This window comes from Periplaneta americana, chromosome 9 (genome assembly GCF_040183065.1).
Source record: "Periplaneta americana isolate PAMFEO1 chromosome 9, P.americana_PAMFEO1_priV1, whole genome shotgun sequence".
NCBI classification, from domain to species: Eukaryota; Metazoa; Arthropoda; class Insecta; order Blattodea; family Blattidae; genus Periplaneta; species Periplaneta americana.
In genome coordinates this window covers 130,548,438-130,565,216 of record NC_091125.1, presented here as the reverse complement: position 1 = coordinate 130,565,216, position 16,779 = coordinate 130,548,438, and the positions used below count along the sequence as shown (strand labels likewise).

Here is a 16,779-nt window from a genome sequence, read left to right as displayed (position 1 = left end):
TTAACATGTAGTTTATCTATTTTCAACAGGGTCAACACTAGGCTTGTGTGACTGCTGCCACAACAGCCACATCCTTGCACTGCTTCACGAGCAACAGCAGAAAATATTCTCTCCAAATTAAGCAGACACAAAACTGAAATTCACCTGCAAGCAGCGTTTCTTCAAATACCTATTTTATTAGGATCACTTTCCTATGACGAGAATCTGGATCATCAAGTTTTAAGTTTTATACATACACATACATAATAGAACCGGCTGCAAAAAGGTATCTGTCGGATACAGGGAGGAGAGCCATTAATCCTTCCCATTGAAGGCTTTAAGGAACCAACCTGGACAAATACCCAACGTACCATCCCTACCTTCCCGTGGTGCAGCTGTTAGTAAGCATAATTTTACAAGCCGAACTAAAGGGAGGGGCTACTTATCAATTAGCACTGGTCAGCTTGATGAGTTAATGACTGAATTTGGCATAATTTTCCTCTATTCAATACCTAATTCCCTTTTTACCCTTTCCTATCCAGTCCTCTGACTGAACTCTTACTTTCTTCGATCCCGACGGCATTAGAGCATTCGAGGCCTAGGGTTCATTTCCCTTTCCTTCGTCCTCTTTCTTTTCTGTTCCTAGTGCTGACCTGCTTTGGCACTAAAATCGTCCTCCAGTGGCTTAAGGAGGGAAAGCTGGTGATCAACAAGATCTCCCAGCTAGGTCCAATGGACCCGTCGACCAACAGCAGGTGTGGTCCTCCAGACATTCTGGGGGTTGTGTGTGAATGAAGCAGCCACCAAACATTAAAATATGGTGTTCACTTAAATCGGCTACAACTTGCCATTTAACCAAATCTGTGCTTCAGTGGCTGGCCATGATAATATCTTTGAAAAATATTAGAGTGCAAGAGGTCAAATGACTTTATTGTCAAACGCCTGGCATTAGAAAACAACAACAACAACATAATAGAACCTCATTTATTGGAATTAAAGGGGGCAGAGCAATTTTGGATAACGAATTTTTTTGGGACTGCCTCCGTGGTCTGTTAGTCAGCATGCTGACTTCCAAATCTGGAGGTCTCGGATTCGATTCCAGGGCTCGGCTCTTGGTGAATTTTTCTTGAAGAAGAAAAATTACCTGGGTGTCTAGAGTCGGAAATCAGTGCAATGTGAGTGTGACTGTGCCGGGTTAATATTAATTAGCCAATCATAAAAAATATAAAATACATCAGGACTGTCGCTGGGCAGTAACCTGAACACACATTTCAGCGTCACATTGTTGACAAGTAACTTCATCTCAGCACAACCATAAAGCACTAATAGATGCTAGAGAGTTACCAACAATTTTTTTTTTTTTGGATAATCCATGGGTACTATTTTAGGTAGTGCACCAACAATTCCTTAACACCTACAGCTCACAGAAATGAATACATGCGGAACCAGTTCTCATCTCCCATTCAGCTGTAACTGGTCTCACAATTCTTGGGGGAGGGGATAGGTGGAACAAAAGGTAAATAACCAAAGAATACTTTTCATTCAATGGGACCAACATACACCCACTGCTTGCTACTGAACACAAAACAAGTGAACTAAAAGTATGAAAAGAGATTTCTCTAATTACTACATTTCTTAAAGGGCGTTCACCCTTTTTTGTAGCATAGCTGTGGGTGAGAGTTGTCACAGACCTTCAGAACATAAAACGCAGTTAGAATTTAGACAGTATTTTTTAAGAAAAGAGTGCATGTTATAGTCCAATAAATAAGGTATGTATTTTCACTCCACACAGTTTCAGTTAAGCCAGATTTTGGTTAAGTGGGCAACTGAGAAGCAACTTTATTTTATCAATTAATGCAGGATCTGCATACACGGTAGTCTCCCGCAACTAGGAAAGAAATAAGTGATATCCAGTTAAATTACATTTTTGAAGTAGGATTACATTATTGCATAAGGTAGTTTAAAATGAAACTAATGTGTAACATGTGATGGAAGCTCATAAATGTTCACAATGAGCCAATTCTGTTTGTAACAATAATGAGGAAAAAGATTATGCTTGCTTAGTATACACAGTGGCGGCCGGGTAGCTCAGTTGGTAGAGCAGCTGCTACGGTCTGGAAGGTCCGGGGTTCGATCCCAGGTGGTGACAGGAATTTTTTCTCGTTGCCAAACTTTCAGAACAGCCCTGAGGTTCACTCAGCCTCCTATAAAATTGAGTACCGGGTCTTTCCCGGGGGTAAAAGGCGGTCAGAGCGTGGTGCCGACCACACCACCTCATTCTAGTGCCGAGGTCATGGAAAGCATAAGACTCTACCTACATGCCCCCCAGGTAACTTCATAGCATGTTACGGGGATACCTTTACCTTTAGTATACACAGTTCACAACTCTGGTAGTCCACATATTGATTATCTAGCAGAAGTAAAATGTAACAGTATTGAAGATAGTGAGACAGAAACAAAGTGTAAAATTTTCTTTAAAAAATGGGAAACACTAGAACATAATTGCGAATTTTTACAGTTTGTTGAACAACTTGATGATGTGGAACTGCCACAGGGTTACTTGCCACAAGATGGCACAATACGCCATACATCACGAGTCAATAGCCACAATGTAGTTTTTCTTTTGGTCCATATCAGTTTCAAAAAATGTAGCCACCATAATCACCTGACCTTACTATGCTGATTTTCTTTTTGTGGGGTCATCTTAAGGAACGAGTATGCCATAACAAACCCTTATGATTAATAAGAGGAGAATATTATGAATGAGATCATAATCATCAATGATCCAATAGTGAAATACATTAAGGATAACATGAAGTAGTGTCGACAAGTGCCTTGCAGAAGACAGCAGTTACTTCCAGCACTTGCTATAATGTGATGTGCTTAACGCGACAGAAGGTAAGTTTTCTGAACTTTCATTGGTTTCTATGTATAATCTGTGATAAAAACTCAGTGCTTTTAACACAGTGTAGTTATTACTCGTTCAATAACGTTCATCAGTGAAAAACTTCGGGTTTGGTTCTATAAAAATCACTTTGTAGTTCAAATTTGAGAATATTGTTTCTTATGAAAATAATATTCTCTACAAAGGAATGGTGAGTGCAACTTTCAAAAACTTGACACACAGGATGAAGTCCCTACAAGTTTTTATTAGCTTTATGGTAAACAAAGAGGGCTGTGGAGGTTTTTCTCGTGGCATTCCCACTTCTCTAATGAATAATTCCTTTCTCACACTCCTTACTCATTCCTACTGTCCCCCATCTCGTCTCTACTTCCTTTCTCCACTATGTCTCTGTTTCTTCCTGCTTTCACCTCTTCCATTCCATCTTCTCCCTCCTCTTTCCCTCCCTTTTGCTTGTTTTTCTCACATTTTCTTCCCTCTTTCAAAGCACTTCACACTTTTCTATTTCCATCTCTCCTCTCTTTCTGCTTTTCTCTTTCTCTATTACGTGCTAATTACTGACGTGGCTAATACAGGTTTTGTTGTATTTAAAAATATCTTGGCAACTCTGTAACATACTCACCGTGATCCTGAGATGTTATACAGGAACTTCCAGTAAGACGGACGAAGGTTCTGTGGTTCTAGTAATGCTGCATGGAAGAGGACGGCTGTGGAGAAGGAATACAGAAGAATGTTTGCTCCAGGGAGCTCTGGCACATATCCTTTCTGAATGCTGTCCACGTAGATGATCTAAAATAAAGAAGCATTACTGAACTACAATAATGAAATATCATACTCTGCATATATACTGCTACCAGGTTTAAATATGTAGTGAGTGCACACGTGCTCATTACATTGATCTTCAGAGCTCTGACACCAGTTTTACATTTTTATGGAGACTACAGGTATAATCACATGTTGTATTTTTGCAGCAATGCTGTACCAAATACTGCACATGGATCATACTTTACGCCATATTTATGATTGTAAGTCAATTTTTTATTTTACAAAAACTACTCCTTGGCTTAGATTCATTGTCATTCATGATGGGTTGGCAAAGCAACCAAAGTTTTATATCGAGTAGAATGAAACAGGAACTTCTAATACAGCCATGCTGCATGAAAGAGGACAGCTGTAGAGTAGGAATACAGGAGAATGTTTACTCCAGGGAGCTCTGACAGGCACAGCTCTGTATATCCTGTAGACTTCAAAAGGCAGCAGAACATAAATGTTAAAACTTGGGTATATGACAGATGTTGCATAAACTGATAATCTTTGAAATGCAGAGACTTAATACAGCAAAGGATGGAGAGCAGAAACGGTATTCTTTAAGAATTTTAGTAAGAGAAAAATGAAAATAATTGGATATACAGTATATCGTAAGAAAATCTGCAGGAAAACAAAGGACAGCCGAAAGGTTTAGAGGCAAAAGAAGGAAAATAGAGTGGTTGGGAGATTTAAAGAACCTGAGGGAATCAAGACCATACCACTCTGAAATGAAAGAAATTAACAGAGGTTAAACAAAAAATGGAGATCCATGAACCTTCACTTTGAAGAAAGACCCAAGAAGACGTGGAAAGAGGTGTCAGGTTTTTTAAACAGGAATATAGATAGAAAGATGTAACGTTTCGGAGCTACAGTTCAATTTATCATTAGAGAAGCAAGGGAAAAGGGAACTGGAAATTCTATCTGTTGGACCCATCACCAAGAGTTATTCTCCAGACTGGACGTTAAGACAGTACAGAATGTATATAGTAGTGGTGAGAAATGGGGCAGGAAAATTAAAAAAGGTTAGGTAATAATAATAGGAATCAAGTTGAGGTCTCAGGATAGTATTATACTGGAAGTACTACTGCAAAATAGTACCTGTCTTTTTATTTTTTATTTATTTATTTTTTTTTGCAAATCCTGTTTTAATAATGTTTTTATTTTGTCCCACAAAACTCTCTGGTCCTTAAAATATTTACATTTTTTTTCTCATTCCATAGGATGACTGATTAAATAGTGGTCACCCATCCAAATCTTGACTACACACTGTGTTGCTGCACTGTTTTGCGACCACCCATCTGGGTCCTGACCATACACTATGTTTCATATTTCTGCAACCACCTATTCAGGTTTTAACCATACATTACGGTACTGCACTTTCTGCGAGCTGGACAGTTGTTGCAAAAACACATTAACCTAGCTAATTGTGATTCTTTTTCTAACAGCATTGCTCTCTTCCTTGCCACTACATGCACCATTCTACATTCACTTGATATCCAGTCCTGGAGAATAGTCCTTGGTAAGGGATCCAAAAGACAGGTTTCTCTGTTCCCTACTTTCACTGACAATGAAGCCAACATGTAACTCCAAAACAGTTAATGTCTCTCATATCTATACCACAGTGCAAATACCTCCCCTCCCCTTCCCCCCCCCCAAAAAAAAAAACTTACACCAAGCCGATCATGACGAAAGTCTAAAATAATATCTAAAAGCTACAAAGAACTTATTTTGATAAAATATAATATAAATTGCATGAAGTAACAGGAAATGTGAAGCCTGCCTTACCTGCAAACTCTTCCACATAACATATAGTGCAATTGTGTTGTCAGGGAAAAACCCAAATGCCAATCCTGCCAGCAAACCTGCAGGAATTGCATGGAACTTTGAATCCGTGTTGAAGAAGCGACGTAACAAGCAAGACATCAGCTGAAAATGAACACAATCAATACAATATAATGTTTGTTAACTTAACACATCTTTTCATAGCAAATTTGACGAAGATAATTCATGGTGAATACTATGATAATAGTAAACAGAGACAATTTGAATAATTTCAAGGGAAAAACTGTTTTGTTCCGGGACCAGGTATCGATCCTGGGACCTCTGGTTGAGCGTACCAGTGCTCTACCGACTGAACTACCCAGGAACTCCACCCGACACCATCTCAACTTTTCCCCTTATATTCACACAACTCGAATGAGCTGACAAGATGCCAGAGACCCACATCGAGTGCACACAAACTCTGTGTGACTTGGAATTGTGGTTTTCTATTAATGTACCTACAGTAACATATATATTATGCAAGTCTAGTTTTCAGGTAAAGCTCCCTGTGAAGTAGACTTGAATAATTTCAAGGGAAAAATTGTTCCGGGGCCGCGTATCGATCCCGGGACCTCTGGTTTGTATTTGTATTGCCCTGAACGTGGTCATTCAAAATTGCAGAGGTGGACGGCCTTCAGCAATGGCTTACTAACAATTTAGGAATCAATCCCTTCAGCAATGGCTTACTAACAATTTAGGAATCAATCAATCTTCTTAATGTATCCAGCTGTTTGCTGACAACATGAAGTCCACTATAGTCTATTCAGTTGTTTTTCACGAGAAATGAGGGGTATTTTGATCAGTGTTCATTATAGATGCCTGTTGCTAGTAGAGGAATCAGTGATTTTGATGATGATAATGATGGCAGTTAATGATTTAAATCGAAGCACAGCAGAATGAAATTATGAAACACTCGAAAATTGCTGAGATAGTGGCAGATATACAGTAAATGGTCCACTACCATTCCAGATAACATACTACCTTTCTCCACTGTCAGGTAGCCACAGTAGTTAAGTATATAGATCTTAAACTGATTATGGAGAGGTTACGATTTCGAAACCCATATAACTCATCCTTTGTATTTTTACCATTATACGTTTATAATATTGCAGTAATATATTACAAATAAATAATATAGGAAGATAGAGTTTGTTTCCTTCCTTAATGCAATATCTTATTGCAAGCAATACTATCACAACATTATCCATATATTGTGTTTACATTCAAAGGCATGATTTTATCTCATGGAGACATGGAATTTGATGCTGAGATCTTCAATCACACCACAGTTACAATTTTCTTTCGTTCATACAAGTACAGGATGACCCATAAAGAACGCAAGATTTAATTTCGTAATAAAAATAATAATTATAGTCGCGATGCTGTTATTACCGGCGTGACTCTCCTCTTTGCTTACGTCTTAGGAAGTGAAGGCTCTATAAAGTCTAGGTAGGTAGTATCGTTCGCCATTTTTGTTCTTTCGTTGCCGAGCTACCATACGAGGAATCTATTTGCCACACCGTTAAACATTATCATGTCATAGCTCGTATGATGATAAATCAAACGCACTGTAATTCAGCAAATAATTGAGTGACAAATAACGTCTTTGTGTGCTTTCTGCGAACGCCAACGAAAGAGCCAAAATGGCGGGCGATTATATTAAGTATTTATCGAGCCTTAAGAAATGAATAACGTCTTCATAAGCGAATCACAAGACGCACACGTTTTAAAGTAGCTGACCTGCAACGCGATTGGCTGCCGGAAATTAGAGCGACGGGACTATAATTGAATACGTCCTCAGAATAACGTCTATAGTAATGTTGTTCGTTGTTGCACATTTTCTCGATCATATGCAACTTTATTCTAGGAATTGCCAACTTCAAAGCTGTAAACTACTGCTATTCATTATATGTTACTAACCGCATAATATGCCTTTTTTCACTGAAATTATGGTGTCAGACTTTGGGGGAATTCACCATCTTTATTTGGCAAAAGAAAGCTACAAGATGTACTCAACAACTCTAAAAGAGATTCTTGTAGAGATAGTTTTATTTCTTTACAAATTATGACAGTGCCTTTCTTTTTCATTTAACCTAATTTTGGTTTATGTCATGGAACATAAACAAAAATTCACGTTCTTTTTATCATAATTATAGTACTAGAAATAAGCATTATATAAGTATATCATAGTTCAGGTTAAGTAAGACAGCAAATAGCCATAAATATTTACAATTTAAATTCTTTACCAATCTTAAAGAAACACATTATGTAAAATAATTTTCAAATGGTTAAAAACAAAAGATTATTAAAATGTAAATGAATTTGTTATGTAAAATGCGTCACTGAATTTTTTTTTAAATTGAAATTGTAATGTTCTCATCACTGGACAAACCTATTTCTTATCCATGTATTTCATTAATGGCAGAAATAAGTCTTACCTTACCTAACAAATAATACTCAAAGTAATACTTTGATATTCTGCCACTGTATGGATACGTAACGTATTTCTGCATCTAACTCAGATTCATTATTATTGGATTATGCAATATTACTCTGGGAAGGTATTCAATTACTGAATTATTACATATTTTTTTATTTTAGTATAAAGTGCACTTACTGCAGTTAACAGTGACCACTATTGTGGAAGGGAGATACCAGGACAGGAGAAGATATGAGATAGGTGGGCAGGGTACAGGAAAAGGAAGAATTGACGAAGGACTGAGGGTAAGGCAGAGGAGAGGAGAGAAATAAAAATCCTTTAAATTAAAGTTACAGCTCCTTCCCCATGAAAGTATGTTACATAATAGAATCCTGTCACTCATAGTCTAGTAGGTCTTTAATATTCCTCTGAATTGCAGCAGCTATTTGGGCTCCAGCTTGGGCTTTCTCCCTTGCTGGTGAAATACACAAAGACACTTCCTACATTTCGTAGAGTAGAACTACCATTGTCTTCAAGGGAACAAAAAAGTGAGATAGGTATCCTACACTCATTGGTGTCATTACTTTAATTAGACACCTGTTTTTCGTGAAGCGCAAAATCGTGAAATTTTTACAAAATTATACAAATATTGCTAAAACAGAGAAAATATTTACTTTTAAGCAAAATCGCGAAATAATCAACGAAATTACGTGGAATCATAACATTTGAATTCGAAATGAGTTGCAGTAAAAAGCAATAAATAACTGATTCGATTTTTCACCTCTCTGATATACCAGAAGCAAAGTTATATTGTATCGAGTATTAGTAACTTTACATTCTTTGCTTCTCAATTTGAAGTAGATGAAGTAGATACTGCTGAAAAAATGGGGATCATTAATATAATCATGAAACCTTCACTAGTACAAAGACACACAAGAATAGGCTTGTATAAAACCTTAGCACAGCCAGTATTAAGCTATGGTAGTGAAGCGTGGACTGTGAAGAATAAAGAAGTCAGTAGAATAACAGCAAGTGAGATGAGGTTCATGAGAGCAACAGCTGGATATACTCGCTGGGATCATAAAAAAAATGAGGACATAATGCAAGAACTTCAAATAGAACCTATTATACAGTTCATCAGCAAATATCAACTTCAGAGGAAGGGTCATCTCGAACGAATGAATCGATGCAGAATTCCAAAAGCACTGTTTCATTACCATCCATATGGCAAAAGATCTCTAGGCCGTCTAAAGAAGAGATGGACTGAAAATTCTAGTTTGAGACCGTAACAGGCCACTTGCCCTAATACTTGTTAGGATGATGATGATGATGATGATGATGCTTCTGAATTATGTTCTGCACGTTGTTGCTAGCAGCTGGTTTAAACTTCGAAATCCTCTTAATGTGTGCATAAAGATTATTAACAATGTAATAATAGTTTTTGAATGAGAAAAGGAATTTTCGTCTGAAGGAGTTTACATTTTTGACAAAACTAAAGAGATACTAATATACAAATAGTGTAGCAGAGGAAAGACACGTGCCTTGAACATATTAATAGCCTCAAGTTTTGATGATGAGAGATCATTTTCATCATGTTCTAATATAATGTCTGACAAGAGAACAGCTCTGATTCCCAGTAATATGGAATTTATAGCATCTGTCTTTTTCACAGTGATATGCCTATTAATATTACTATTATACAAATGCTGATACTTTTATATACCTAGCATTACTTGTAAATTGAGTGCATTAGACATATATCATATCCTGTATTGTTTTTCAGTATTTACATCAGTATCTGTTTATATATTTATCTTACTCTGTACCCTGTACTGTGTTATCTTAGCATATCTTGGATTTCATATATTTTATCTTGTATTAAATTGATGTCAATTGCATCTCTTGTTGATCATGATATAATGAAGATTGATTAATTAGAAGATTAACTGATATGATAACAGTGTGTACGTTATTTGTTTGAGTGAATTATTGTTATTGTCTAAAAGTATGAAGTCTAAATTTAAAAATAGCGGAACAATAATTGACAGAATAAAATTAAAAACGGTGGAAAATATGCCGAAATCACTAAAAAAAATTAATGACAAAATTTGGCAGTTTCTTCTTAGCCAGTGACCCAACCAATTACTTTCCCTCTTCCTGTTCAGATGTTTGCAGTTTTTCTTGGAAAAGATAAATGCAGTAGCTTCCCGTTGCTTTCTGCACACCACTCTCTCTTTCGCATCTTAAAGATCCCAGGGGGCCCCAGCATGGAGATGAAGAGATGTATAACGATATTAGAGACAGACCCACAAAGTGGTAAAATGAAACTAATGGAAGAAAACTAAAACTTGAAGTGTTGGATGACGAAATAAAATAAATAGGCCTATAATATATACATTCTACCGTACACAGTGAAACAAATGTGATTCATAAACATACCCTAAAAATTCCAGAGAATCCAGCAAGGAAACCTCCAAGTCGGAATGCGTTCTTATGTATTAGTAACTTTGGGAGAAGGGTTGGCTTGCGGACCAATCTTTTCATTCGCATCAAAATCTGTAGACACACTTGAAGGCCATATCCTAGAGCAAACATCTTCCCAGCTCCCTGAAACAAAAGCAGTGATAATAAATGACCAAAAATTACCTGCATATATTTCCGTGTTAGCCATGACAGGTCAGCACAAGCTTATAGGTATATGATAAATAATCTCTGCCTGAGGAGAGACTGGCATGAGAATTCAGTGAAGATATAGCGTGGCATATAGAATCAATATATTTTCCTAAATGTTCACTTGTTTTCATGCGTGCAGTATTTTAATTCTTCCGGGATTCGGTATAATTTCACATATTATTTGTCATGAAAGAGGAAAAAAGGAAGCTAATTAATGAATAAACCTATACGAATTAGACACCCATTATTTAAAATTGCCAACAATGCCCTAATTGATTTACCCATGTATCATACAGCAATCATGTTTAGAGAGAGAGAGAGAGAGAGAGAACTCTTATGAACGTTATCTCTATCATTTTCTGCTATAAATAATTCTTCTTTAGTGTTAAAGTTTATTTTAGTATGCATGAGTGTGTAATCATAGAAGAAGTTTTTTTTTAACCTATGTAAATGCTGTTACTCTAAATATACAGTAAAACAAACGACACTGAAATGTTACTGATTGATTTCTGTCTTTTATTCATTTCAAATTACAGTAAAACAAACAACAGTGAAATATTACTGATTGATTTCTGTCTTCTATTCATTTCAAATATACAGTAAAACAAACGACCGTGAAATGTTACTGATTGATTTCTGTCTCGACACTGAAATGTTACCGATTCATTTCTGTCTTCTATTCATTTCAAATTACAGTAAAACAAACAAAAGTGAAATGTTACTGATTGATTTCTGTCTTCTATTCATTTCAAATATACAGTAAAACAAACGACACTGAAATGTTACTGATTGATTTCTGCCTCGACACTGAAATGTTACCGATTCATTTCTGTCTTCTATTTATTTCAAATATACAGTAAAACAAATGACACTGAAATGTTACTGATTGATTTGTGTCTTTTATTCATTTCAAATTACAGTAAAACAAACGACACTGAAATGTTACTGATTGATTTCTGTATTTTATTAATTTCAAATTACAGTAAAACAAATGACACTGAAATGTTACTGATTGATTTCAGTCTTTTATTCATTTCAAATTACAGTAAAACAAACGACACTGAAATGTTACTGATTGATTTGTGTCTTTTATTCATTATGTTACTGATTGATTTCAGTCTTTTATTCATTTCAAATTACAGTAAAACAAACGACACTGAAATGTTACTGATTGATTTCTGTATTTTATTAATTTCAAATTACAGTAAAACAAATGACACTGAAATGTTACTGATTGATTTCAGTCTTTTATTCATTTCAAATTACAGTAAAACAAACGACACTGAAATGTTACTGATTGATTTCTGTATTTTATTAATTTCAAATTACAGTAAAACAAATGACATTGAAATGTTACTGATTGATTTCTGTCTTTTATTCATTTCAAATTACAGTAACACAAACGACATTGAAATGTTACTGATTGATTTCTGTCTTCTATTCATTTCAAATATACAGTAAAACAAACGACACTGAAATTTTACTGATTGATTTCTGTCTTCTATTCATTTCAAATATACAGTAAAACAAACGACACTGAAATGTTACTGATTGATTTCTGTCTTCTATTCATTTCAAATATACAGTAAAACAAACGACACTGAAATTTTACTGATTGATTTCTGTCTTCTATTCATTTCAAATATACAGTAAAACAAACGACACTGAAATGTTACTGATTGATTTCTGTCTTCTATTCATTTCAAATATACAGTAAAACAAACGACACTGAAATTTTACTGATTGATTTCTGTCTTCTATTCATTTCAAATATACAGTAAAACAAACGACACTGAAATGTTACTGATTGATTTCTGTCTTCTATTCATTTCAAATATACAGTAAAACAAACGACACTGAAATGTTACTGATTGATTTCTGTCTTCTATTCATTTCAAATATACAGTAAAACAAACGACACTGAAATTTTACTGATTGATTTCTGTCTTCTATTCATTTCAAATATACAGTAAAACAAACGACACTGAAATGTTACTGATTGATTTCTGTCTTCTATTCATTTCAAATATACAGTAAAACAAACAACACTGAAATGTTACTGATTGATTTCTGTCTTTTATTCATTTCCAATATAAACTTTTCTCACAGTGAAAAATAAAAAAAAAACGCAACAAACTTTTGCATCAACCCAATATTTCGAGTCAAACTTAGATTTGATTAGAACTATGTTGGCCTGGAGAAATAATGTGCCCCATTTGACTTTTGGACAAAAATTGTGAGTTATACGTTCAGTTTGTACTACCTTAATTTCCCATGTCTTAATAACCTCATTGCATCTTGTACAACTTGGATGATATTTTCCAAAACCCTGCTTGCATCTTTCACACAAAGGTTGTGACTGGCCATTTCCATTCTCCATTTACTAGCGTTTTTAAAAAATGTAATCCCATCATATTCTAAACTCCACAAACACCATTTTCATCTTAAATGTACCATTTACACGTGTGTACTTACATGCAGGACGTAATATGTACAGCTGAATGGGTGAGGACATGTCGGATGTCTGTTCAGACCCTGAACTGATTTTACAAGACTGTGGTACAGCTTGTAGAAGGCAACTATTATATTGTATTTCACACTCCTTGTCTTTCTCTCAAGGGGTCTCCGTGTGATTCTCTCTGAATTTTCCACATGGCTGGGGCTGGCTAAGGAAGGCAAATCTTCTCTATTCTCAGCATAACCTCTCTCTTCATATGGACCAACCACAAACCTGCATGAAAACCAAGGAGACGATTGTGAAATTTTAGCTTAAAATAAATGGAAAAACTCTTATCATTTTATGATAGTATATATTGTATCTATCTACTAGAAAAGTTCAGGGGTAACAAGCTGGTCTCGTGAAATTTGATGCATTTTGATTTGCTGAGCCACAAAGAAGTCTCTCACACCGAGTTTAAAACAAAACCAGTTTCGTGAATAACCATCTCTCATAATCAAATAACAGCATAATAATAAAACAACCAAGGGGTTGTCCTTCATATAATTTAATGTTTACATGTTAACTGTCCTTAATAATATTGGGAACACTTTGGAGGTATAGGTATATCCATTAATGTTATCTTCTCATACAGAACTTTGCCGAGGATCAGCTACATCTTGCTCAAGATGCATATAATATAGAATTTATGCATAAAAGACTATTGAAGGATTATTAGAAATGTAGTTTACGAGTAAAATTTGCAAAAATTGTGTACCTATAGTCGCGACGCTGTTATTCCCGGCGTGACTCCTCCTCTTTGCTTACGTCTTAGGAAGTGAAGGCCCTATAAAGTCTAGGTAGGTAGTATCGTTCGCTATTTTTGTTCTTTCGTTGCCGAACTACCAGACGAGGGATCTATTTGCTGCACCATTAAACATTATCATGTCGTAGCTCCTACGATAATAAATCAAATGCACTGTAATTGAGCAAATAATTGAGCGGCAAATAACGTCCTCGTGTGCTTTCTGCGAACCCAACGAAAGAGCCAAAATGGCGGGCGATTATATTAAGTATTTATCGAGCCTTAGGAAATGCACCAGCGAATCACAAGGCACACACGTTTAAATGTAGCTGACCAGCAATGTGATTGGCTACCGGAAATTAGAGCAACGGGACTATAATAACGAATATTGATGCCAGAAATTAAATCTAAAATACAAGTGGTGGAAATCGATTGTCTACGATGGAATGCCAGAAATGAGTCCAAGGTCCAGCACCGAAAGTTACCCAGCATTTGCTCATATTGGGTTGAGGGAAAACATCGGAAAAAACTTTAACCAGATAGCTTGCCCCAACTGGGATTCGAACCTGGGCCACCTGGTTTCACGGCCAGATGCGCTAACCGTTACTCCATAGGTGTGGACTCTGCAATATATGTTGTTGTTGTTTTCTAATGCCAGGCGTTTGACAATAAAGTCATTTGACCTCTTGCACTCCAATATTTTTCAAAGATATTATCATGACCAGCCACTGAAGCACAGATTTACTCTGCAATATATAAAATACTATATTCCATACCATCATTCTCAGATTAATTGACTCACAGGTACTGAATTTGAATAAGCGCGAAAAATTTATGTATGCAGATGGCATGTAAAAAGCATTATGGAGCTGGAAACATACACTTTCATAAAAATTCAGAAATAAATTTTTACAGCATTTGAATACTTTTCTCACCAGTTCATATGAGAAAACGAAAAAGACATATTGGCAGATCAAGTAAGTGATGAAGTGACTCCAGAAATTTGATTAGGAAGATAATTTTCTAATCAGGAATACATAAGAGGAAATAGAGAAGTATTGTATTAGTGTGATACAAATTTTTTGGTGCCATGGTGTCTTCTCTTGTTCTATCATATCGAAATGTAAGCAGCATTGTAACTTCTTGGTGCCAGTATTAAACTTCCAACCAAGTGTAACAAGATGCTTTTTATAAAGAATCCTTCCACATTATTTCCAAATTTGATAAAGGATGGTATGCAATAGTTTACCTCACCTCAGGAGACCATATATAGAATCACGTTTTGCTTTCCGTCCTTTGTAGAAGTACAGTAAAGCTGTCATGGAAGTTGCAAAAATTAACACCTGGCCATGTGGAATTGGTCGAACGAGACCCCTCCAAGCGGCCATGCGAAATAATGTCTCTGTAGCCTGTGAGGATCAAAACACAGAATTAATTCTTCAGCTGCACAAACTTTTCTGACATAACTTCACTTTTAAAAATCACGATTACCTACCACATTTGTAACATAGAGTGTTAACATACTTCTCCTCGAAGGCCTTTCCAACAGGATCGCCACATAAGCAGCGAAGAAGGCAGGTACAAAGCTAACTGTTAGAGCATTGTAATTGCCAAGCAGCTTCCTGCAAAAAAAAACAGTGTAAGAAATAAACTGCTCATTCTTATACAGAAGTGGATAAATAAGGCATGGGAAAGCGATGTGAATGCAAAATCCCTCCCTTTTCATTCGAAACCTTTAAGACAGTGGTCGTCAGCACTTGCTGAAATGGGTATCGGGTAATAATAATAATAATAATAATAATAATAATAATAATAATAATAATAATAATAATAATAATAATAATAATAATAACAATAATATCGGGTAATAATAATAATAACAATAATAATATCGGTAATAATAATAATAATAATAATAATTTAATAATAATAATTTATTTATTTAATCTGGCAGAGCTAAGGCCAGTAGGCCTTCTCTTCCGCCCAGCCAGACTCTAATTCTAATTGAATACAATTGCTTACTTAGTTATTACATTAATATCTAGACCGTAAAACAACATGAGAGTAAATAATGAAAGTTGGATAAGTAATGTTAGTGTGGCAATAATAAACATTGGTAAGAAATAGTTATAATAATAATAATAATAATAATAATAATAATAATAATAATAATAATAATAATAATGAAATTATATATATATATACTTACTTACTTACAAATGGCTTTTAAGGAATCCGAAGGTTCATTGCCGCCCTCACATAAGCCCGCCAGCGGTCCCTATCCTGTGCAAGATTAATCCAGTCTCTATCATCATACCCCACCTCCCTCAAATCCATTTTAATATTATCCTCCCATCTACGTCTCGGCCTCCCTAAAGGTCTTTTTCCCTCCGGTCTCCCAACTAACACTCTATATGCATTTCTGGATTCGCCCATATGTGCTACATGCCCTGCCCATCTCAAACGTCTCGATTTTATGTTCCTAATTATGTCAGGTGAAGAATACAATGCGTGCAGTTCTGTGTTGTGTAACTTTCTCCATTCTCTTGTAACTTCATCCAGCTTAGCCCCAAATATTTTCCTTAGCACCTTATTCTCAAACACCCTGAACCTATGTTCCTCTCTCAGAGTGAGAGTCCAAGTTTCACAACCATACAGAAGAACCGGTAATATAACTGTTTTATAAATTCTAACTTTCAGATTTTTGGACAGCAGACTGGATGATAAGAGCTTCTCAACCGAATAATAACACGCATTTCCCATATTTATTCTGCGTTTAATTTCCTCCCGAGTGTCATTTATATTTGTTACTGTTGCTCCAAGATATTTGAATTTTTCCACCTCTTCGAAGGATAAATCTCCAATTTTTATATTTCCATTTCGTACAATATTCTGGTCACGAGACATAATCATATACTTTGTCTTTTCGGGATTTA

At 35.6% G+C, this 16,779-nt stretch overlaps 1 protein-coding gene across 1 annotated transcript in view; it reads right to left on the bottom strand.

Moving 5' to 3' along the window:
- The window catches only part of LOC138706519 (transmembrane protein 135-like), a 52,432-nt gene that overhangs the window by 23,252 nt on the left and 12,401 nt on the right, over nt 1-16,779 (bottom strand). The window contains exons 3-8 of the mRNA XM_069835893.1: nt 15,339-15,465; nt 15,098-15,252; nt 13,077-13,332; nt 10,368-10,535; nt 5,474-5,614; nt 3,504-3,670 (exon numbers count right to left, since the gene is read on the bottom strand). Of these exons, the coding sequence (XP_069691994.1) occupies nt 3,504-3,670; nt 5,474-5,614; nt 10,368-10,535; nt 13,077-13,332; nt 15,098-15,252; nt 15,339-15,465 (1,014 nt within the window). The remainder of the gene's footprint in view (nt 1-3,503; nt 3,671-5,473; nt 5,615-10,367; nt 10,536-13,076; nt 13,333-15,097; nt 15,253-15,338; nt 15,466-16,779) is intronic.